At 40.4% G+C, this 24,619-nt stretch overlaps 1 protein-coding gene and 1 long non-coding RNA gene across 2 annotated transcripts; one reads left to right on the forward strand and one right to left on the reverse strand.

The window, feature by feature from the left end:
• Positions 1 to 566: 566 nt before the first annotated feature.
• On the reverse strand, positions 567 to 7,537 carry LOC113142526 (uncharacterized). Its single transcript, XR_003296965.1, has 3 exons — positions 7,492 to 7,537; positions 5,365 to 5,448; positions 567 to 1,356 (listed from the first exon to the last, which is right to left on the reverse strand). It is a non-coding gene; the product is annotated as an uncharacterized LOC113142526 (long non-coding RNA).
• ovca2 (OVCA2 serine hydrolase domain containing) lies at positions 7,271 to 9,132 on the forward strand. The gene is made up of 2 exons (XM_026327551.1): positions 7,271 to 7,651; positions 8,357 to 9,132. The coding sequence occupies exons 1-2, from the start codon at positions 7,498 to 7,500 to the stop codon at positions 8,878 to 8,880; spliced, it is 678 nt and encodes a 225-aa protein (XP_026183336.1). The 5' UTR covers positions 7,271 to 7,497; the 3' UTR covers positions 8,881 to 9,132.
• The last annotated feature ends 15,487 nt before the right edge of the window (positions 9,133 to 24,619 follow it).

The following is a 24,619-nucleotide window of genomic DNA, read 5'->3' on the forward strand; positions in this document are numbered from 1 at the left end:
CATGCACTCCTGACATTGGTCCATGTGATCACATTGGTTTCACTGCATTTCACTATTACACAAATACCAACTAGCAAATACTTAACACAAGTGGTGATCTGTCTGTTTTTGGCAATACTAATGTTCCGATAATCACCTCATTTATTTATTTATTTACTTTGCAGCTAATTTCAAAATAACACTGACTGACCCAGCCTTAACATGCTGTTGCTAATTGTCTGGAAATAATTGCACATTCAGCCAATATGAAGCAACATGCTACTTACTGACTACCTGATGAATGTAATTTGATTCAGTGTTATTAGAAATAATAGGGATTAGTTGTTCCTTTTTCTCGTGGTATGCAGTAGGCAATAAAAAGAATTCTTTCTGTTGTTGCTTTCAAGGTTTCGCCAGCACCCCAGACTTCAGTTGCAAGAAATGACCAAATGTGACCTTTTTCACAACATCACATACATGGTGTTAATCTATTTTCTATGACACCACTAACAAGTTAGTTGTTCCAAAAATATGCAGACATCTCAATAAAGAGGCCAGTTTAAAAGAAATAGGCATATGTGCTTGTATTCAATTAGACATTTAAAAAATATGTTTAAAATATGGTTAGGTATTACAATTAAAAAGCTCAACGTAATATAGAGACATACTCCAAACAATATTAAAAGATAATTTAATAAATAGAGACTCTCTACACACGTTGTATTTACGACATAAACAATGGAAGTAGGCCCATCTAAGTATATATCAGATGTTAAATTAAAGTGAGAGTAAAGATTAACCATTGCTGCGAAGAAGATAGAAAATCAGTCTGGGGTCTACAGTTAAACTATAGGTGGTATGTATCTAGTACAATAGGCTGTAAGAAATTCTTTAATTTCACCAAAAAACTTTTTTATTAATTCAGATAAAACTGAAGGTAGAGCTCGGTGGGTTACTAAGTAGTTCTGAAACTAGTCCAAGAAAATGTGAGAGAGTACAGTATGTAACTTCTGTGCCTTTTCTACAAGCCTCCATTAAGTTTCCCATTTGCTCAAATAAATACCAAAAGATCTTGCAGGCATTACACAGGAATGTCTTTCTCCATTGTTTCCGTGAGAGCACTGATGTGGTTCCTCTCTGTTCATCTCATCAATCTTCATCTTTGCTGTCCACCGTGTCTTCCCCTTCAGTCTCCCTCTGGACACCTTTCCTACTCCAGTCTCCTCTCATAACTGGTGAAACTTCTTTACACAACCCAGATGACCCAATATACTATTCAGCACAAGTTCAGAGTCATTTGTCTCGTTGAATGTTAGGCCTTTGTCCAACATTTCTTCGAGAATATCAGCAAAGCTATATGCGAGCCGTTGCTTTATGCTGAAAGAGAAATTGGACTGGGTTAATATTTCATAACTTATGCAGTGGTTGTACTTCAATTACTTGATCTCTAAATATCTGTAACATAAAATTAAATAATTGAGCAGCATGTGAAGCGAATGATAGTATGAGGGTAAACAGTGGGATTTCCCATGCTCCGTGTTTGATTCACATGTGTCTGATCATAAAATTTAATTTCTGCTGGCGACACGGTTTATTCCCCCTTCTAGACTTTTATCAATTTGATCTCTTTGATCCATTTTTTAATGAAAGCCTGCAGCCAAAAGCATCAGGGCCACTTGCAATCCAGTTAAGTTCTGCTAGCTTTGTACCACCCGATGGACTGTGAATTTGAACAGTGATGCATCGGTGCATCATTGTGAAACATACACCAGAGAGTAGTGCTGGGTGGTTTGCTACAATGAAAAAGACATTCATTGCAGATGTAATGATTTTCTCTCCAAATCTGAGAGAATAATTTTACCAACCAATGTTTTTTTCTCTGCAATTTACATTTTCAAGTTCAAGTCTGTAACAGTTTTTTCTTGTTTATAATAAAACAGTTAATTAACCCCAAACTACATACGTTTGGCCTGTGGGAGGAAGCCGGAGCACCCAGAGAGAAGCCACTCAAACACAGGGAGAACATGCAAACTGGCATATGAATACTATTGTGTTAAAATACTACAGTACATTTAATACTTTTACCTTCAGAATATGACTTGCATAAAAGGAAAGAAGTGATATCAGAAGAATGTAGTAAAATTATCAAATTATCTTTTATTTTGCAATATGCAGAAAAATGCTTTTTTTGTCAGCTGGGATTGGTTCCTGAAGTAACATTTTACTGTTTGGCTAGTGATTTAATTTTGTGTACCTAATTATAAACAATACTCTCATCTTCATTCTATTCTCAAACCGAATAAAACATGAAATCCCATGAGCCATGATGATTAAAGAGTGTCCCAATCAATGATGTTACAGACGTTATTGACAGCAGATAAAATCAGGTGCACTAAAAGTAGACAGAGCTGTGCAGACGTATTCAAAATTACCAAAGACAGGTCATTAGGTTTCATTTAAACTTTATCAATTTCTTTTGTCATTTATTATACAACTATATATAATACATCATGCATCAGTTTTTGAGACACCCCCAAAATATGAGATTTTGATGTTTCTTGGGATGAGCTAAGGTCTCATGCTCTGGGAACTAAGCCTCCCTTGGCTCCCATATAATTCAAACACTGGTTAAAAAGGTTGGCAAATAATTACATGCCCAGATAGCTGTGTCCATAGCTGCATGACCGAAATGTCCATACAGACTAGAAATGCCCATACTTTGTCACACTCCAGGGATTTACAATGAGTATGATTTAAGTAGGTCAGATAGATTGTACATTAAGCCACCCTGAAGAAGTACATATAAATCAAAAGAAATTACCATATTATCTAGAAAAGTCTGTTTGATTTTTAATATAATCATTACAAAATGCCCAAATCTTAACAAACTCACACTTTATGCCTTATGCTAGAGTACTGTTATATGATGTGAACTGCTCATTTAAGTTGATCAGTTCTTTCCCTGTCACCTTATTTATGAGTGAAATGATGTGACTGTGATTCCTCCTAGGTGAGTCATGTTGCACAGTTTGTTCCCAAACATTAACAACATGGATGACCAGGAGTCCCTTCAGTGTGAGTCAAAAAGAGTCATACTCTGTGCTTAAAATAAATGCTAGACTCTAAAATTTCAAAGCTGGCAAGAAGAAATAGTTAGTGAGTCAATGGGCACACTCAAGCATCAGCAAAGTATCAGCAAGGTGTGAGTCTGCTCATTCAGAGCACTGAAAGCATCATCTGAAGGTGTGGATAACAGGGTCTCTGATGGACTGCATTGTGACTCAGTGGAGCTGAATGCAAAGACAAATGGTAAAAGGAATATTCTAGAGAGTTCATTGGAAGGGATTTCATCTGATCTACTCTGTTCACCTGTCTCATGCAATATCTCATTTTTATTTGAATGAAACGTCACTGAGTCTCTCATGTGTTTCATTTGCGATATCCCCAGACACTACCAATGTCACCAAACAGGATTTTTTTTGAATGAAATCGTGTGATTCAACAAAGCATGGGAAAATACGGTTTCTGCAGCCAATACCATATTAAATGTTTTGAAGTGATGGAAAAATTGATAGGCTATACAGTGGAAGTGTCAATCACTCCTGTATCAGGAAGTTTCTGAAGTGTCTGAGCCTGTTTACATTATTTAAGAAAAGAATGATAACAGTGTCCCACATTGAGTAACTCTGACATTCTCAGTTGCAAGTAATGACATGTCTCCGACTTCCGCTGCCTCACCTGTCACCTTTGTCCCATCCCATGATAACATCTGTCAGCTGTCAACAATACAGCAACAAAACTGCCTTTTATCACACTGTTTTTGCACTGCGCTTGTCTTGATAAGAACCAAAGTGATGTTTCCCTGAGTAGAACGTAACACTTGAAGAAAAACACTTTGAATAACGATAAAGATGCTCTTCCAGATAATCTATGTACTTTTCTACTAGGATATTCACGTTGTGTATGGCCTACATTGCCTGGTCCAGTGAGGATCCAGAGCAGACAGGACATTCGTCATACTCTTCTCTGTCCTCCTTTATGTGCACACAGACTTCACAGATCGCATGGCAGAGTGACAGTATATCTAATATTGCTGCTGCAAGGACAGCAGCACAGATCTTCCACTGGAGGACACAACCTGCAGGCCATTCTGACCTCTGTGAACAAGGCTGCTGCCACTATTTTAGGTCTTGGCTCTGGCTGTGATGCTTATCCTGTGTATCCTTACGATCAGTGTTTCAGCTGCTGTTTTTAATTTTAATAGTTTCATTTGGACTCGCGCAGTTTTCTGAAATTTCCTAATTTTCCTATTATGTGCAGTTACTAATTGCACATATACACGGGTACAAGTTCAGTTTTCTTGTAGTATTTTGCTGCCAGGAAGATGTGAGGTCTGCGTAGTGTGTAGTACAAATGCTACACCACTGCCCCCTTGTGGAGTGCAGCAAAACATGAAGGAAGACCTGATTTCACCTCTCAGCCATAATTGGTAACTTCTTTAAATAAGACAGATTTGCTACAGTGTCTACCTTTGCCCGAAGCCATTCTACAAATACTAATGCAAATCGCTCTGTTGCTCAGTTTAAAGTATAGTGTTGAGTAAATCATCTGTGTGTAAAGCTTGAGAATAATTAAGGTAAACACAAGGATTTGTGCATTAAGTGTAGCACTTTATGGCTCAAAAAAATCTGGTATCAAAACAAATCAAAAGGCGTGCTAAGAAATGTGCAAGATTCAATATTTACTGACTCCTGGTTCACAGTTGTGCAGTACCTTCATATACATTATGTCCTGATGTTGTGCTTATATACTAATTATTATATTATGTTCTTTGACAAAGTGATCTACATTTTAAGTGAGATAACTAACATTCTAATATGCTGCATGTGCTGGTTGTGTTAGTGTTATGTTTGATTATCCAGATGACAAAGCTAAGTGTACAATAACAGGAAATGTCTAAGTGTGGAGCTGCAACAGCCAGTAACAACAGTCAATTCTGGAAGGAATTAAAAATAAAAAATGAAACAGGGGATCAGTTTGTCTCCACCAAGAAAGGCCTGTCTCTCTCTCTCCCTCCCTGGGGGATTGACACATGGCTCCTCTCCAGTATAGGAGAACATCAACAGCAGCTTTGTCCTTTCGGTGTATGTGTGTGTGTGTGTGTGTGTGTGCGCGCGCGCACGCAATTTTTTTCGCTCTCCTTAATTGCCATGTGCGTCATGGCAAGGCAACACGGCTGCACTTTCTGAGCAACAAAAGACCTTTACCATAGCGAACTGACACAGCCTGGATGAGAGAACACTTTACTCCTCCTCCTCATTAAATAAAGCATTAACAACATCTTGATAGACACCAGGAGGGAAGATAGAAACTGTGAAAACATACCTCTTGAATCAGAAGTCTGCAAAACAGTTGGTGTCTTCCTGTTCACCTGCAACATCCCAGCTGGGTAAACCTTGACCCAGAGGTCTGCAATAACACACAGATGATCATAAGATATCTTAGTAAACATCTTAGTAGGTGTGCCCTGGAGCCAGATGGACATTTTTATCCATTAACAAAGGGGCACAACAAAATTCGATTATGAAAAAAATAACATTGCATTTATATTGGATTACACTGGATGGATGGATTATAGGAAGAGGCTGGCAATACAATAATGTGTTTGTACATGATTTTTAAACTTTCTTTCCATCCTTCATTTTCCCATTTTGAATAGAGGCTTTTATGGCTGTCACTGCTTTGGGCCATCCCCAAACCCTTAGGATGACTGGCTAAATGCCACCTCTTTCATATCACTCTGAAGTGAGAATATGGTGTGGGGGATATTGGCTTCATATGTTTGTGAAAAGAGAATTTGGATCAAAGATAATGCCTGTATTTCTGACAGAGTCCTTCGGGAGAACTGTGCTGCCACTGAAGTTGGAAGACTGTCTGATAAGTGAGTTCCTGTGGCCAGGAATTAGCATTTCACTTTTATCTGTGTTGAAAATAAAGTTCCTTGCCATTTTTGTGTTGTTGCACAGAGGTGGTTAAAGTTTAACTCAAAGATTTTCAAAGATTCAAATCAAATCATAGATTTTACAGTAACACTGCAGTTCTGCATTCTTATCACTCTCTTTAGGTGTCAGGCTTCCACCAGCAATAAGTCCATCCCTCTGCCCCAGCAAAGCAACCACACACTGTATCCTATGTAGAACATGAGTGAGATGGTGAAATGCAATCAAGCATCATTTGGGAAGTAGAAGACACAGCAGAGAAGAATAATTACACTTGTTTCTACTTGTTTCTTTTGGATGCAACTTTTTGAACATAACATCTTTAGCCTGAATTTGTTTACATTTTGGAACATTAGGTACCCCCAAATGAACTGCTGCCACTTAATTTTTCCTGTGCACCACTGGATGTACTGATCAGTGTGATAATTCCTACGCCATTTATTCTTCGTTATCTCTAATGTGGTAATTACAGGATAGAAAGTTAAGGTCTTTTTTTCTTTGACAAATGCAGTGCCTTTTTACATTGGTACCTTAAGACAAATTATTATTATTGTTATTATCTACACTCAGTTTCCTTCAATATTAATTTCACTATTTGCTGTTTCTTATTTTGCTCCTTGCTTATGTATTTTTAACTTGTTTTTTATTACTGTAAAGCACTTTGAATTACTCTGTGTATGACTTGTGCTATATAAATAAACTTGTCTTGATTTGCCTTATTATTACACCAACAGTTGTGTTAGTTTGAATAGAAGGCAAGGCAAGTTTATTTATATAGCACAATTCATACACAGAGTAATTCAAAGTTATTTACAGAAATAAAAGACAAGTTAAAATTACATGTGCAAAAATCAAAATAAGATACAGAAAATAGTAGAAAATGAACTTGAAATCAAATTAAAGGAAAATGAGTGCAGATAAAATACTTTAGATAAAACACTTTCAGTTGTCATATGCCGCACTAAAAAGAAAAGTTTTAAGCTTGGATTTAAACATTACCAGAGAGTAGGTGCATAAAACTGAAACGCTGCTTCTCCATATTTAGTCCTGACTCTGGGCATGGACTCCATTAGTTCAACACTGACAGCTATAAGAAATAAGATCGAACATACGTGGATTAAACGTAAAAGGCTCAAAACAATTTTCTCACACACAATATTGGAAAGGGTTTAAACTATTTAACGTCAAAAACAGCACTGATTGGACAGATGCATATCCATAAAGTAACAGTTGGGGGCGATGATGGTTCGATTGGATGCAATTCGCCTTTAAATCGTAGAAGAAGAAGATGCGACCTACGAATATGAAGACGAAGAAGAGCTAAAGAAGGACTAACTAGTTTTATCCGGATATGGTATGGAGCTTAAATTTAAGAAAGTTTAAAAGCAAAGTACCAGTTCAGTCTTTTCAACCTTCCAGAGTTGATGTGCTTGAACTGAGCACATTCCTGGGCTACATCAGAAGGATTTGTTATCCAGTCGATAGAAATATCTCAAGTGGGAAGTGAACTAACCTCTCCATGGCCCCTCTCCGGGTCCTGTGCGTTCACGGTTACCGTCAGAACCGCGTCTCGTTCCGGGAGAAGACGGGAGCTCTGCGGAAGCTGTTGAAGAAACAGGTGGAGCTGGTTTATCTGAGTGCACCGCACAGAGTCCAGCCGGCCAGCAGTGAAGGTAGGTCGGCTTCCACACCTGCCCCCGAGCCGATACACAGAAAGAGAAAGTAACACGTTGTTAGTTATTATGGAAGGTAGAGAAGATAATTGTCTCTAACTTTTACTTACAGGACAGAAACAGCAAAATCATTTGAGTTTATGTGCATTCAGGTCTAAATTAGTCGCAAACTATGGACAGACATTCATAGAAGTTACTAACATGAGTAAACACAATCTAATTGAAAACTATAACACAATAGTTACTGTGTTGGTCATCAATAAAAGCTAGTTAGTGGGAACCAGGAGTTTACACATTATAAAGCCAAGGTACTGTTAATTAAAACAATAATATATGAGAAAAATAAACACAAGGCTAAGACTGACTGTACTGTAATATAACATAAAATACTTAACGAATTATTAATAACCAACTTCTAACTTCTTAAAAGTTATTCTTTAGTATTTATGAACATGTGTTTTGTTGTTTAGTATGAGACCAGACTGCTCAACATAACTGAGGCGATACAAAACCAAAGCTCGATTCATGTGTTTCAAACCTTATGCACATCTAGTTTTCCATTTTAGTTACCATTTGCTGTGAATGTTTCATAGTCATTTATTTTTTTATACTAATGTGGCTTTTGGGGCCTGTTTATTACTGTGTTATCTTTCCTGAGATTTTTCCAAGACACATTGACAGTCCATATTTCATCTGTCCCTGTAGAAGTTCCAGAGAAGCAGAATGGTTCAGGTCCTGAATCTGGAGGTGACGAGGACCCCAGGGGTTGGTGGTTTTCTGACATCCAGGCTCGAAGTTTCAATGCTCAGCAGCAATGTGAGCAGAGCCTTGGGCTCGATGAGAGCATGTCGGTTGTGAGAGAAGCTGTGAAGATCCAAGGTCCGTTTGACGGCATCATGGGCTTTAGTCAGGGAGCCGCTTTGGTGGCCATGCTGTGCTTTCTTCAGGAGCAAAAACTGGAGCCTGAGTTTAACTTTCGTTTTGCCATCCTGGTTGCTGGTTTTCGCAGCTCATGTGAGGAACATCAAAGATTCTACAACGCTCCCCTCCAGATCCACTCCCTGCATGTGTTTGGACTGGAGGACAGAGTCATCCCTGACAGCATGAGCAGAGAGCTCATCCCATCCTTCCAAGACCCTCAGGTCCTGATACATCCTGGTGGCCATTTTGTTCCTGCTGCATCGATGCACAGACATATCTACCAGGAATTTCTCAAGAGATTTCAGTGAGAACAGAATGATTCTCAGTCAGGTCCAAGTGAAGAGCTCGAGTCTATGAAGATGACTCATGCACTTAAATGTCACCAGGATGATTCATTATTTAACTTTCAGAAAAATCTTGTGATAACAATATCGATTAACTTTGTTTAAAGTCATGCCCCATGTACTCTAGATGCATTTTTTCCCCTCAGATGTGATCCACCCGTCATCCTTCTCAGGGACGATGTGTTGTAGCAGACAATAAATAAAATGACAACTGTTTATGCACTGTCCCACTTTTTGTAATCGATGTAATACTTTTACCTTCAGTAAGTATTTGTCGCCTGAATAATTGCTCAGTTTTAGATGATATCAATGGTATCATTGCTGGGTAAGCACACGTTTACAGTTACCCTTGTGCTTTTCCTACTAATTTCTTTGTTGGCTTTAGTACATCTGAAATAACCAAACACTTACAGGCAATCCAGAGTATTTTCTCTGTGCCTGAATAGTCCATCTAGAAGGCAGCACTGAAAGCCTGCTGTCACAGCCTCCTCTAGGCTGCATTTTCCTGCCCCCTCTCTCCAAAAACTGTCTACATAGGTGTATCTGTACCATCAGTACAAGAAATCGTACAGATTGATCGGTCTGTCCCCACAGGCATTTATGACGTTGCACTAAACTATATGCCTTAGTTTCACACCTCAGCATACCTGTCCAGCCTTTGTATACTTTGAGTGTATTTGTAGGAATGTCCGCTTCGGAAAGTTACAGGCAGTTTTATTCTGCCTTCTGAAGGGGGGCGTTTCAAATGCCGTAAGATGATCCTACAAGAACTTTGTGTGAAGTTCACTGAAGCCCCGAGACAGATTTTTCAACTGGGGAGAGTCAGGAGATTTTGGGTAATGTGTATGAGAATGACAAAAATCAGGAAATATTAAAAATTACTTGTTTTACCAGAGTAAAGCTAAATGTATTATTCTTTTTTTTTTTTTAAACCCTGGAGTAATCTCAGTAGTAAAAGCTAAATGTGTTCCCTTACAGAAACAACACTGCACCAGGAAAGAACTGACATTTTTAGGGTCTGGGAATGCTTCACCATGATCGTGGAAAGTTATGACAAGAATTTTAAATCAGAGCCACAGTGGAAAACTTGACTTAATGAGTTTGAGCAACGTTTTGCAAAGCTATGTTACGCAAAACGTTGCTCAAACTCATTAACTCAAACTGTAACAAATTGTAAAAATGTTTTTTTTCCATATAATTTATACAAATGAAGAACAATCAGCTGTAAACAGTATTTCTGTTAGTCGTCATCACATCACTGCATGACTATTGAGCCATTCTGACACATACTAAAGCTACATTGCAGTGTATAGGAGTAACTGTCATTAAGAGATAGTGTCTTAATGATTGCTTTAGGTGTTTTGGTATTAGAGGTGCATGAAGGTGTTTCCTCATATATAGGTTATACACACTCAAATGCACATTGTTCGAGGACATGTTGTTCTTTTATAGCTGAAGCATGTGCATGTCAGACTGCACTCATTCGATTGTTTCCAGATGTGGTCTCTCTCCTCTCTACCTCTCTCCCTTGTTCCCTTTTTCTTTCATCTCCCATCAGTCTCTACCTCTGTTTGAACTCTCTTCAACATCCGCCTGCCTTCCACATCCTTGTGTCATCTGATATAACACACCCTATCACGTCTGCCACATTTATGACATAGAAATCTCAAAATCCACTCTTTAAGCCAAAAAATACAGACAATTGCGTGCTGTTGTGGGCAGTTAATTGCCTTGCTGAGATGAAATTCCACAGTAAAACCGTCTCTATTCAGTGACAACTTCCTTTCTTATAAACACACGCCCTTGCTCTCTTAATCAAGCTCTTACGTTTATGACATGTCACCCATTTCAGCAACTGATCAGCCTCTGCTGCGATTCACACACACACACACACACACACACACACACACACACACACATTGATATCACAGCTTTGTGCTCCCGTTTCTCCATCACAGCATTCATATTTGCACTCTCCTGTGCTCCCCTGTGGCCCTTGTGTCCCTCCAAGACCTAACACACACACTCTCACACACATGGTTTTGATAACAAGTGGAGACAAACGGAGAGAGTGAGTGAGTGAGCGAGGGAAACAGTAAGAGAAAAACACAGAGGGTCACTCTTGCCAGTAAGTTTTACAACAGAGCTGTGACTCTCTTCTTAGGAATCCGTTCCCCCTGTTGCACAACAACCGGGAAATAATGGAATGAAAGACAGAGACAGATGAGGGTGGAGTTATACTCCCTTCCTCTTGCCCTCTTCCACTCTACATCTCTTTGCCTGTTGCAGATGAAAAGGGAGAGTAAGCGCACATTCAAGTTTTCTCCACGATTGAAAGATCACTTTTTCCCTCTTCCCCCAGTGGAGTATGTGAAATGGAGCAGGGGGCAGAAGGGTGTGTCAGAGCACAGATGGGCTCTATTTTGATTATGGAGCATTTGTTGTTATGGGAGACGGAAGGATGGGAGGGGCCACATGGTGCTTGCATCTATATAAGACTTGCACTTAAACTCCAAAGAGCCTGGTCATCCCATGGCCCGGGCTCATCCAGACTCTGGCAAAGCTGACCAACTCTGCCTTGTTGCTTCAGATTCCACCACTGACAACTCCAACTGGAATAATCTGTGATCACCAAATACTCAGAGGAGGACTTGAGATTCCTTATTCTAGAACCTTTGGATTTACATGCATTTTTATCAATACTTTTACTTTTTGTCAGTACACATAAATTGCACATAATGTGCTGACTCAAAACGAGAAGATGGAGGAACTGTTGCGTTTTTGTGAAAAGATGGATATTGACTTCGTCTTAATATTCATTCATTTAAGTTAACATTTGAAAGTCAGCATTGCTTATGTGTGTGCTTGCACTGTTAAACTGGAATGCTAGTGCAGATGGATATGATGTAACAGCATGTTGGATGTTTTCCAGAGGTGTGGCCTGTGTCCAGAATCACATGGGATTTAGTCATGCCCCTCTGCTTCCTGTGTTTTTGTGTGGGGTGGGTGTGTGGTTTGTGTTTGTCTGTGACTAGGTGTGCATGTACACCTGCGTAGTTTGCATAAAAAAAGAAAGTAATCTCAATGCGAGAGCTGGTTAGATATGCAGCGTGTCTGACGTCTGTGATGTGTGTTGACAGAGCTAACAGAGGGATTATATTTAGAGTTGTCATTCAGATTGATATTTAATGAAGAGAAAAGCCAAGAAAAGTCAGCAGGTGTCAGCTAATGACATGAAAATACACAGTGAAGAACTCTATGGTATACACATCAACACACTTTGCTTATAGGCCCAAACAGTGGGAAGAGGCTGTGTATGTGCATGCGTGTGAGCTTGCGTGGGTGTGTAGCTGCATTTTTTTTTTCCTCCATATGTGTGTCGTTTGTTATTCTATGCTTGTATACTCGTACACTTCTGGTTTTCTTATACTTTGTGGTTTTCTTGTTTGTGTGGACAGTGTATTTTGGCTGAGGCAGAAACTGGTTGTTGTCCTCATCCAGTCATCACAAGCAGCATTCTCTCTATCTGTCCCTCTCATTTCAGATTTCAGAGGTTGCGGTTGTGCTGATTGTTGACTGAGGAAGCACAGAGGTGAACTGGGGACAGAGTTGTGGCCTTCTGAAGTTAGGGCAGCAGCCGTTTGATGCATGATGTCATCTGCAGTCGTTTGCCTGTGTGCTTTACCCGGCTGTTTTAGAGGCCATGCTGGGCCCAGGCGAGGGGAGCTGTGGTTTGGCTGTCTTTATAGGTGCCTAAATAACACTACCGGGGTAAATATTAGTCATCGTGACTATGGAGGAGGACTGTGGTAGAGCCTGGACAGCGAGAGCGTGAGAGATGTCTTGGCTCACATATACAAAAAATGTGAATGCTGTTGTGCAATCTTTTTTAGCTTCAGTTACCAAGACGTTTGGAGGGTGGAAAAAGGATGTTACAGTAATTCCATCAATATCGTTTGTTTGTGTAGCTCAGTAATTATTGCAGAACTACTATTCAGACTAAAAGCTTGAACCTTTAGGAGCTTTCAAAACTAAACGAATCATAATGAAATAGCTGCTGATGGGTACTCAGTTACATTTCTCACCTTGCACTCAAACCACATGTGCTTGTATAGCTCTAAGACATACTAATATTTATGTAATATTAAAAGTGTATAGGTATTATTATTTCTATTAATTATATATAAATTCATTTTGAAACACTTTTATAATATACAAACCACTGTTTGGTTGACAAGACTGAGAAATCCAATATAATCCAATATATCCAATATAACAGGTAATGTTCCTGTAAATAGCATTTGAAAGCGTTTGTTTGATGGTTAAGACTCAGTTTTAGCGTTAAGATTAGAATAAGGTTAGTTCTTGAAGTGAAGTTAGGTTAAAGGGGCTAGGGGTGTGTGTCGCTTGTGTGTGGCAGATCACTACTTCTCCACCCAGAACAGTAAGAGTTTATGTGCTGTTGTGTAACTGTCAGCACATGAGCTTTTACGGTGCAGGGAGGCAGAGGATAAACATCTTTCTTTTCATTTCTTCCATCAGTCAGCACACAGCAAATATGTTTCCATTTTAAAAGAATCTGGGCAAAGAAAGTGATGCATGGCAAATGTAACAGCTAAGAATGCGGCGAAGAATCAAATAATCTTACCAGAAACCTCTTTAGTTTTCTGTAAAATAGTGATGTAGTTATGCACTACATGTGATTGTGCTATTTTGAAAGTGTAATTGTATATACAGTTTCTTTGTTTTTATCTTAGTGGTTAAAAATGCAAAGACAACATTCTTTACATATACTAGTTCCTAAGAAAACATTTCATTTCAACCTAGCACAGCCATGATCTGTGTGCTGACTGTTTGGTTGCAGCACTACAGTAATGCTGACATTACCTAGGTAATGCTCTGTTTTTTCAGCATTTCTTTTCTAACTTTGGAGAAACTCCCACTGTCTGGGCAGTCTGAGAGTTTGGGCAGCTGCCACACATCATTGGCATGAGACAAAGAAAATAAAAATAAATGTTTTCTGTTATGCTGCACTCTGGAGTCACTCAAATAGCTTTTATTTATACCAGCATTTCTGATCAGAACTTTAATAAAACCACTATTGTCACTGGGAAAACTGAATACATGTTCAGTGGAACATGAAAACACTGTTACTTCAGCACGTATCCACAAAACACAGGCATAAATATATATTTTTTATTTTATTAAGTCAAGGACAGCTTTTGCTCAAAAATGTAAGCTTGGAAAAATTTTAGCACCTTTGTTCAAAGCAGATGACACAGGCTAATCCTGCCCTGTAGAGGGCAGAATAACTCTGGATATTGTAGAGAAGTGCTTTCGGAAGAAGGAATCATTTACCAGGCTTTTCTTTGTGTATGTTTGCTGTGAGAATACTGTGTCTGTCTGGATGTCTACATGTATACGCGTGTGTTTACCCACCAGTGTATGACCCAATGTGTGGTTTGCGTGTTCCTGCATGTTACAGCAATGCCCACTGGGAATTTCTGTCTGTACTGCTTTGAAATGAGGCTGCCCATGTCTGATAAACAGAGAGGCGAACAGGTGCTGGAGCTGGCTGACTCATCTGTTCAGCATGTGCTCACTGCATTCACTGCTGTACTCAAGAATTAAAGCTTCAAGAGCCATATTATACTTAATAAAATAGAAGTGAAAGCAAAATGTGCCCATATGTGTTATTGCATACTTTAAACTTTTTATGATGTATCACAGAGATGATATTATGTATATTATTGTAACATTACATAGAGTTACAGTTTTTTTATATGAGGCAAGCAACACAGTTATTTTGGTAACTTATCCAGGAACTTAGACTGCAATTTTCATCTAAAAAGATGTCAAACTGACAACTCTGCTGCTCCAGACAGGAGTGAACATGGGTAAGTGTACAACCTTCAACCTACTTTCAAAATTCAAAGAGAATTTGTAACAGTTAACCAAATGCGAACTTAATTACAAACTAAAAATAACTTTTTCTTTGCTTTTTTTCCCCTGATGACACCTGCCCCTAACGACCATGGCTGTAGACTGTTACCATGGTGCTGTTGCTAGAGTAACAATCTAAAGCCACGGTCGTCATGGAGACAGTAGGGTGGAGAAGGAGCTGGAATTGGCATGGTAACTGGAAGCTGCAAGGTCTCATTGGTTTGAGCATGGATGTTACGCAGGTACATAGTGTAGGACTCCCCCAATGCAAACCCACACAGGTTTCCTTTCTGAGCAGGAGAAAAGAGACAGACCCGGAGAGACACAGAGATATAATGAGCTTCAGTGATCAAGTCACTTATTTTCAAAGCATCCAACAGTATTTCCATGTTTTTTTTTCTTTTAGCATAACATCATCACTACAGCACAGCTTCTGCACATCCATGTTATCTCCACTGTGGTGTTTGATGCATTGCCAGGCTTCAGTAGCCATGACTGTAGACTGTTACTGTACTGTGACACTGTATGAACAGTAAGCAGTCTAAAGCCAAGGTGCTGATGCTCTGGCCATGTTAGGTGGATAGGGACGAGATGGTGAGAAGAACAAACACTCCTCTTGTAGAACCCTGTATTGGGAAAAAGAGGAGAGGGGAGAGGGTAGAGGTATAAACATTACTGGAATCAGGCCTGACAATTCCCAAAAGGTTGATCAGTACAGTCCTTATTGACTACATCCTAGTAACTAAATAGTTAACATAGAAGACCCTGAATAGATAAAGATTTGGGCTTTATGTTTTTTGTTTTTTTTTTTCATTTAAGGTTTTAGGTGTGTAACACCTTTTCCGTAGCATTCATTTCTGCAGCTGATGTAAAACAACTGCATATTGATTATTAAAACTTTACGTACATACTGAGCAAAATTGGCTGTTAATGCTGTGTTCTTAAAGGGATACGATTTAAAACAAACACACTGGTCGATCGTTATTTTTTAAGGTTTTGAAACATCAGTTTCATCAGCAGTGAATTAGCAGTCCAGTGTTATTTTAAAGCAACTGTATAGCAATCCAGTGATGCATGATCACTTACAACTTAATAATCTTGTGACACCAAGTGACAGCAATTTAAACCATCTTAAAAGATGATTATTTACACTGAAGTCCCAACAACCCAGGTGGATTTCTATAATTGCCAGAAAAGTTCATTACTTTTTCAAAAATATGTTTTAATTAGTGAAAAAGGAAAAATATCAACCAACCAACAAATCCAAAAAGCAATCATCTAAAATGTCAAAGTATAAAGTGACAGCATTTTAATAAAGTATCTCTAAAAGCCTATAATTTCTAAACATTTATTTAAAAACCACTGGCATTAGGCATCATCTGTCATTAAGTGCAAGGTGAGAAAGTCTGATGTAACTGAACACTCATCACTGTACCCACCTGGCTTTGACTGATACGTGTGTGTTTGAGAAAGCATGACAACAGGGGGAGAAGCAGAATAGCACCTAGTTAACTGTGTTGGACTATTTTCATATCAAATCAAACTCTCTCTCTTTTATCCCAGAGGTGAATATTAGTTTTTCTGAACAAATAGTGAACATAAGTGACAGTTTTATAAGTGAGTTCTTCAGTCAGGTTGGAAATATATTCAACTTTTGGATGTTTTTTTTTTTTTTTTTGTATTGAATATATCCTCAACAACCCCAAACAAGCCAGAATAATGACCACCACCTAAATTCCTACAACTCAAAATAAACTTAACACCTTTCTGTCTCCTCATCAGCAACACCCTGTGGATGTCAACCCTTTAACCTGGAGTTGAACCTGATTAAAACTGCTGATTACACGTGTGTCTAATCAGTTCCTTTATTCAGTCATAGTGCAGTCTGCTACAGATGACTACCACCCTTCACCAGGTGAACTCTCTGAGAAATACAGAATTTATATTTTAAAAAAACAGCGAATCAAATCTGTGTAGCAAGAAAACTCATAATCAAACACCCTCAGCATTCACTTTATAAAAGAATATTTCATACACAGCCTATTTATTTTAGTCCTTGCTTTTTTACAGAATCAAATATCACACTGGAATATGTATATTTTTTTTCTTTTTTTTTTTTTGCATAAGCCAAGTGTCTGCAGTGAATGAGAGTTTCTCTGCATCAGGTTCCCAATCATCTGTGGTTCAGCACCACGGCGCTGGGACAGAGACACAGCGGCACTGTGGTGCGGCGCTGTCCATGGTGCTGAACTGGACGACTGCCGAGAACCTACCAGCAGAGATGCATCCAAAAAGTCAAATCATGCAGCAGATTGTAAAGAAGAACGCGCTCCAAATTTTATTTTACAGCAACAGTAAAGTACTAGGTTGCTGCGAATATTCATTTTATCAGTGATTATTAGTTCTGTAACAGGCTAACTCTGAACATCTGTATCCTCTTAAAGTCTCCTCTCTCCGCAGTGGAACCTGTCTGCGGTTCTTGCTCTCATTACCCAATAGATGTTAGTCAGGTGACGAGTCCCGTCACAAGTCTCACTGTTTGACACGTCACATCACATGCCCGAGGGTACGGGCGTATGACGTCACGTCGCGAGCAAACCAATCGGTTATTGTCCCATTCTGCCGCCTGACTTATCAGAGCGCGTGGGCAGTGACTTGGCCTGGCTCGGTTTCTATGGCACCGGGGAGAAACCGCTTCGACTGTGTGGGTTGACTTGATGAGCGGGTCCTGAACACAGAATCTTAAGAAGTCAGGAGTCAACTTACACCTGAAATCACCTCAGTTTCCTTCGAAATAAGCTTCCATTAATTCTCAGGCCTGTCCTTATAGGAAGGCAGCACACAGACAGCGTTCAGCACAATGATGCACAAGGCTGTTGGAATGGATCCTCTCATCTGATGGATCCTTTCATCTGTTCCTATCACCCCATGTTCACCATCACAGCATTTTAGGTGTCTTCGCTTTGCCAACAATTAAAACCGTCTCATTAAAGTCCGTGCAACAGAAGCCACAACGACTTGTGAATGAACAAGGGGTCTCATTGACTCGCTCCACCCACTCCTCCCTCGTGTAGCCCGTGCACGAGCCTCTCACATTGCGCATTCAAACCCCCGCACGCCAGAGGATCACACTGCAGTGTGCGCGCGCGTGCGTGCGATGCCTTTAAAAGGGTTATAGTAGGTGACTGCGCATCATCTGCAAAGTGCGCAAGAATGACGCAGGGCTGACTTCACTGCCTGACAACGTCAGTTAAAGGAAACGCCGGCCGGAAGTGGGTAAAGGGGAGAGACGAGGGAATAGGAGAAGAATGGGGAGAGGGAGGTGGAGGTGAGGACTGTACCGCCACACCGGAAGAAAGTGATGGCCATAATGTCATCACTAACACCGGAAACCTCCCGGTGCCACGCGCTCCCGAAAATGTGGAGGGGTTGGTGAAGAGCACTCCCCCACCTCCACACACCCCTGTGTCCCCCTGACACGCACGCACGCACACGCACACATACGCGTTCAGAAACCTTTGCGGGAGCGCACACACACTCACACTGGGACACCAAAAACCGTGCGCGACGGTGTCTGCGTACATGCACGGTGACATTTGCACATCTTAGATGGGCAACACCGGACAGCCCACGGAGAGGCAACCAAAACAGCGCCTACCTAATAAATTCTGCCCTGGGTACGATCCATACGACAGGTGAACATGAAGCCCCAATAATGTCACTAATCAGTAAAGATTTTTACCCTGTAACTAAAACGCCATTCTGACAAAAAAAAAAGCCATAATGAAAACACGATTTTTACCCGCAGTTTGTATTTTACGACCTGTCAGAGATTTTTCTTTTTCAGGTTGCAGGCTGAATGCTGCCCACATGGGAGTGAAAATGAGTCACACTGCAGCAACTTCCAACTGGAGAGTGTATATGAGACTCGTGTCAGAGCAGACTAATTGCTTCTGAAAGATAAATGAATACAAAATCTAGTCTGCAGACATAGAAATATCAACTTACCTCAGTCAAAGTTCCCAGTGTGGCCATGGCTGCGGCTCCTGGCTGGAGAAACATGTTTGTCCTATCTCTGAACTCGCTGTCTTCATCAACAGGAAAAGTATCAGCGCAAAGCTGTGCCATGCCTTCTTCGCACACAGACGCTGTCGTCCCTCTCTCTCCAAAGTCGCTTCCCATACAGACCGGGCTCTCCCATCAACCGTAGGCTTTTTATAGAGATCCCGTAGTAACTAGTAGGGAATGGAGGAGGGAGGAGGGGGAGTGGGAGAGCTCATTCAAAGATTCACCTACACATGTACGTGCGTATCCCACGTCATTTGAACGGAGCGCAGCTATTTATAAAGGGGAGGAAAAGTATAGCCTGAATCACAGTGCAGGTCTTTAAAAAGGAGGATCGAAATAGCCTGTTTGTTGTGTGTGCGTTCTTTACACCGAGATCATGTCAAATATTAAAAGCTTTAGTGATAGTTCCTGTAATTCAGAGTGTCTGGGGTACTCATTAATGAGTCAAATCATATTATCCCAGTATTCATATGATATTTTGTAGACGAGTATCTGTTAAATTTCGCAAGAGACGCATTTCAGACTTATTGTGTGTAACCTGGCAAAGCATGTTGCAGTTGCTTCTGTCAGAGAATTGACTTGCTGCTTCCATGATATTCCGTTCATGTGGATAATTCAAAGCATCACCAAATATTCTTCAGTGTGTGTGAAGGCAAACATGTAAAGCTGACATTTATGTTGTAGCCTAATTGTTTTCGAAGTGATCACGGCGATGAGCAAATCGTGATGTTTAGATTAGGCGATGATTCACTGCAGCTGCCTGCTTAGAATGACTGAAAATGTTTGGTGCAGCGCACTGACTTACTGCCATTTCAGAAAAACAAGATCCAAAGAGCCAACCTAGATTCCACATATCTGTACAAACCCCAGGAGAGACGTGACAGGCGTCGTGCGTAAATCCATCCCGACACTGTTGAACTTACAACACATTTAGGGAGATTTGGGGGAGACCCTCGTGCGTAAAGAAGTGTGTCAGACATACGTAGGCGTGTGCAGTGAGAGACTCCTGTAAAATAGACGCACTTTGGACATAGGACTAAAAGGCTATTAGAATTTTTTAAATTAAACTTTCTCTTAAGTTGAGAAAGCAGAGGCACGCCACGTAAGTGTGGAAGTTGAGAGAAAAGTTAAATGCCCCCGCAGTCCTTCAGACACTGGAGAATAGGCCGGGTGGGTTATGATCTGACTTCTGCCAACCTGCTTCCACCTCCACACGACTCCTTTATCCATCAATTACTAAATAAATAGAAGAATTGCCCTCTAAAATGATTTCAAATTATACAGTAAAACGCCCCTCAGTTTAAAGTAATGTTCATTTAAAGCTATATCAATCTCCATTTGCTCTGAGGTGCAATTTGAAACACGTTTTTGTGAACTTTTGAGAGACACAACAGAGCCACAAACCTACTGCAGTGAAATAAATTCACAGGTTTTAAAATTTGACTCTTGTTTCCTGAAATTGGAAAACATATCTCTGCCTAAAATACAAAAATTCAATACTCAAGCTTCATTCACTTAGTTTTTCCTAGACTAATTAATCACAAGCCATGGCATTTCTTCAGTGACTAAAACTCATTTAGGTGTCAATGCAGGTGTTAATTGAACATCTAGGAAAATATCAAGGAGGCTATTCATATCGAACATCAAAGACCATGCTTGAACAAACCTGTGCTGTGTGTATGAGCTCTAATCTTATACCATCACCTGTCACTTCTGCACTTAAAGCACAAGATGTCACATGAGCTTGATGTCATTGAAAAAAAGGCTCATGGTCCAAAGCTAAACTAATGAATATTTGATCACAGTCCAGACTTTCTGTTTCATTTAGCCTGCAGATTGGGGACATTGTCAGATTTACACCTGGATACCTAACAATTGAGTAAATATACATACCTGACATGTTGATTAAATATAGAGTAAAAGACCACAAGGTACAGATAATGAGTAAAAGTTTGTAGCTGTAGCACCAAGATACATGTTTGGGACATATAGAGTGCTGGTTGTTAAATACTTGGAAACATTATGTCCTCTGTTTGATTTCAATGAGTGTCTTTTGTTGCATGTCATAAAAATCTACATTTATTCTCCTTCTAGAGGCAGCCCAGTAGGATGTACGTGTATCGCTTCACAGATAAAAACATCCCTGCAACACTGTAACTAATCGGGACAACAATACACCCACAGAGGCAAGTTAACTATGTTCACTCTGTTATTTCATTTTGGCTTGTGCTCTGTTGTTCTTCCTATTTTAGAGTAAACTTGCCTCAGAAATTGTTGCAAAAGAGGAGGAGTGTGAATCTCTCAGCCTTGGGGCTCAAAACTGTAGAATCTCCACTGACTGCAATCAAACAGCAATATAAATGTGCTGACGCATGGTGGATGGTAAGCACTGGGCAAGAGAGATTGAAGGGGGAATGATAGAAAAAGTGTGAATGAAATAGTTCCTCACTTGCTCCCTACTTAATCTCACACTCCCTCTCATCACCAACCCCATAGTGCCATAAACACACACACACACACACACAGCAACAGTATCATGTTAATTTTCTTATCTGCACAGCTTGTTTAATTTTATCATGATCGTTTTGGATTGGTTTAACCTTTTGTTTTTTGTTCTGACACCAAGCACAAATTCAGTCCGTCTTCAACTCATATTGAACTTGCATGTATCTCAAAGCTTGATTGTGAATCAGGATGCAGATTATATGCTGTTCAAATCTCTTATCAGTCTGTCGTGCCCCTTCGTTGGCTCTCTTTCTATCTCCTCATCTGTATTCCAAACAGAGAATGCAGTCAGATAAGAGAAAAGGAAAAAAAAACTCATCCCTCCCATACACTTTTCTCTTTCCTCACAACCGCCTACCTTGCCTTCCCACCTCCCCTTCTCCCATTCTGACTCATACTGAAATCCCAGCGAGGTCCCCCCACCCCACCCCCCACCCTCTCCCTTTGATTGCCAAGCTGCCTCGAACGCAATGAGCAGGGCAAGAAGAGAATGAGCAAATGAAAATGATAGAGAGGGAGAGAGGAGCAGAGGGATGGAGACAGGGAGGAAAAGGAGGAGGAGGAGGGGGAGAGATTCTGTGCTGCCAAATGTACCCATAATGAGGATTCTGTCAAAAGAGAGCTGGGGAGGAGGAGAGCTTGTGTGTGTATGTGTATGTGTGGTAGTAGGGGTGTGTGTCAGAGTGAGCTGGAGGTTTAGAAGAGTGGGTGTTTATTAGTGAAACCCCTCTCGCCCCCGCGTCGTTCCCTCCACTGTCTTTGTGCTCTACTTGCCTACAAGATTTGTGAGATCGCACACCTACCCTCACAAACAGCAGCAGCTCCACATCCACCCACACACCACAGACAGATCTTATGAACTCATATCTTACCAGAAACTTGGAATATGTGTCTATTTAATGTTGTGTGTTGAAGGAAGGAGTAAGAAGTGTGTAAAGGCACATGCACTTCTGTCCATGTACCCCTGTGACATGGGACCAATTAAATGGCTCCACCCAAACTGAATTATCTGAAATGACATGACATTACATTTACGTAGTATGTGTGGCAAAGGATGCCTCAATGGACTGTCCTTTCTCAAAGTCATATGCCATCTTTTCTCATCTGCTGTAACTCCAAGAGTGACTCACACAAAAGTATCCCAAAGTCATATGCTGAATGCAATTAACGTGCAATACCAGCTGTATGTGTGTGTTCAAGCGTGGGCAGTCATTTGTGTATGTGCGCATGTGTTTGAGGATGGTGTCACTGTTAGTGTGTGAGTGCATCTGCTTGAATAAGTTCAAATTAATTCAAATGGAATTTTTAGTTCAGATGACAAGAATTATTTTAAGCGGCATATGTGTCTATATTTATGTGTCAAAGCCCACACCACGTCCTGATATGTTTAATGCACATAGTGAAAATGAAGCCTGTAGACTAGTTTGTTCCCATGTGGGAATGTCTAACTGGTTCCAGGTAGTGGTGCCAGAATTCTGGAGGCTACTCTTGAATACAGCATTCTTGGCTGCAGCCAGACATTTTTCAGACAGAATTTAACCGTGGAGACCCCGTCCAAAGTTTCAAAAGATGCCAACTATGTCACACTGCATTTTAGGGAAATGTGCAGTACACAAAATATAGGCTGCTTCTATTTGATGGAAAAGTACAGCCATTAACATTTGGAGGCTGCTGCACAGCTTCAATGTAAAGTTTGAGCAATCTGGCAGAGTTAAGGGGGGAAGGGCAAAACTGTATATTAAGGGATTTGGTCGAGAATTTTAGGCTTTCATTAACATCTTGAATCAGGTCATGAAATGTAGTGAAAAACTTCCTCTGTACATTCTGTCTTGGACTTTGTTTAAAATTCTCTATTTTCTGTTTGGCTCCTCAAAACCGACAAATAACGCCACGTACTCTATCTCACGTTGTCTTTTTTGCTGATTCCTCCCCTGTCACTCACTCAGTCTTTTTTGTGAAAGATTCATTAAAAAGTAGTTGAAATGAATATCATCAAAAACATCTTGTGCCAGTAATTATGCATCACAGAAGCTTCTCCCCTCAGTCTCTCTGTCTTTCTGTCTGTCCTATCCACAAGCCTTCTTTCATTTTTGTCCCTGTCACTGTTCAAGATCCCTTTCAGTCTTCTCACCTTCGTCTTCCTGCCATTTTTATTCTTTTTTATTTGTTACCCATTTTTCAACCCCAGCATTTTCATTCTGATCGGTCCCATTCACAATGTCCCTCTCTTGTCTCCACCTTTCTCTACTGAATGTATTCCCCCATCTGTCCTCCTCCACATCTCTAAGAGTCATCTCCCCCCACTGGGATACTGGAAGGAGATCAACATAGAGGCAGAGGAACAGAGAGAAAATGAGATGGAGGCAGGATAGATCCAAATATGATTGGGCTGGAGGAACCCCCTAGTGTCAGAAATTCACCTGCAAAAACTCCTTGCTTCCCCTGTTTTTCTCATCTGTATTCATAGTCTCCCCTCCTCCTGTTCTCTCCTCCTGCATCATACCTCCTCACCTCTTTCCCTCGCTTCCTCTTTTCTCTGTCCCCCTCCTTCCCTCCCTCACTACCTCACAGCCTTCCCCTCTCTGTCCTTCTGTGTCTCTTATCATCCTGCATTGCTTCACCTGCACTGTGGTGCAGCACTTACAATCAGAGCTCTGCACACAAACACACACGCACAGAGACACACACATGCGCACACGCTTACAAACTCGCGCACACACAGAGGGAGACACACGCCCACCACTTCCGGCAGCCCCCCTCCCTCTCTCACACCTCGCCACTGCAGACACGAAACATTTGACAACCCCTGGTGTGCCAGTGCCTCATCGAGATACACTGCTAGCACTACAACAAAACAGCCTGCTGCATTCACACACAATGGGACCTATTGTTTTATATCGCCCAAAAAATAATTAGAATAACAAAAATAAAAGAGTCAATTAATGGCAGGATCAACAAGATCAAAAATAATAGCTATAATTAAAAATATTAAAATATCATCTTAATGTCTTAATTTAAACTTGCAGCTGTTTTTAATAAAGTGCTTGCATTCAATACACACAATATGTGTGTGTGTGTGTGTGTGTGTGTGTGTTTGTGCGTGCGTGCGTGTGTGCGTGTGTTCAAAAAGAAATTTAAATTCAAAAAGATAATACTAGTAGAGTAATTCTGAATCTGTCTCTATTAA

The sequence above is a fragment of the Mastacembelus armatus genome, chromosome 14 (assembly GCF_900324485.2).
Source record: "Mastacembelus armatus chromosome 14, fMasArm1.2, whole genome shotgun sequence".
NCBI classification, from domain to species: domain Eukaryota; kingdom Metazoa; phylum Chordata; class Actinopteri; order Synbranchiformes; family Mastacembelidae; genus Mastacembelus; species Mastacembelus armatus.

Bases quoted from the DNA above. Each gene is read 5' to 3' on its own strand.
- ovca2 (XM_026327551.1), top strand. From the start codon at position 7,498: ATGGCCCCTCTCCGGGTCCTGTGCGTTCACGGTTACCGTCAGAACCGC. The intron at 7,652-8,356 runs GTAGGTCGGCTT...CTGTCCCTGTAG, and splicing joins CCAGCCGGCCAGCAGTGAAG to AAGTTCCAGAGAAGCAGAAT.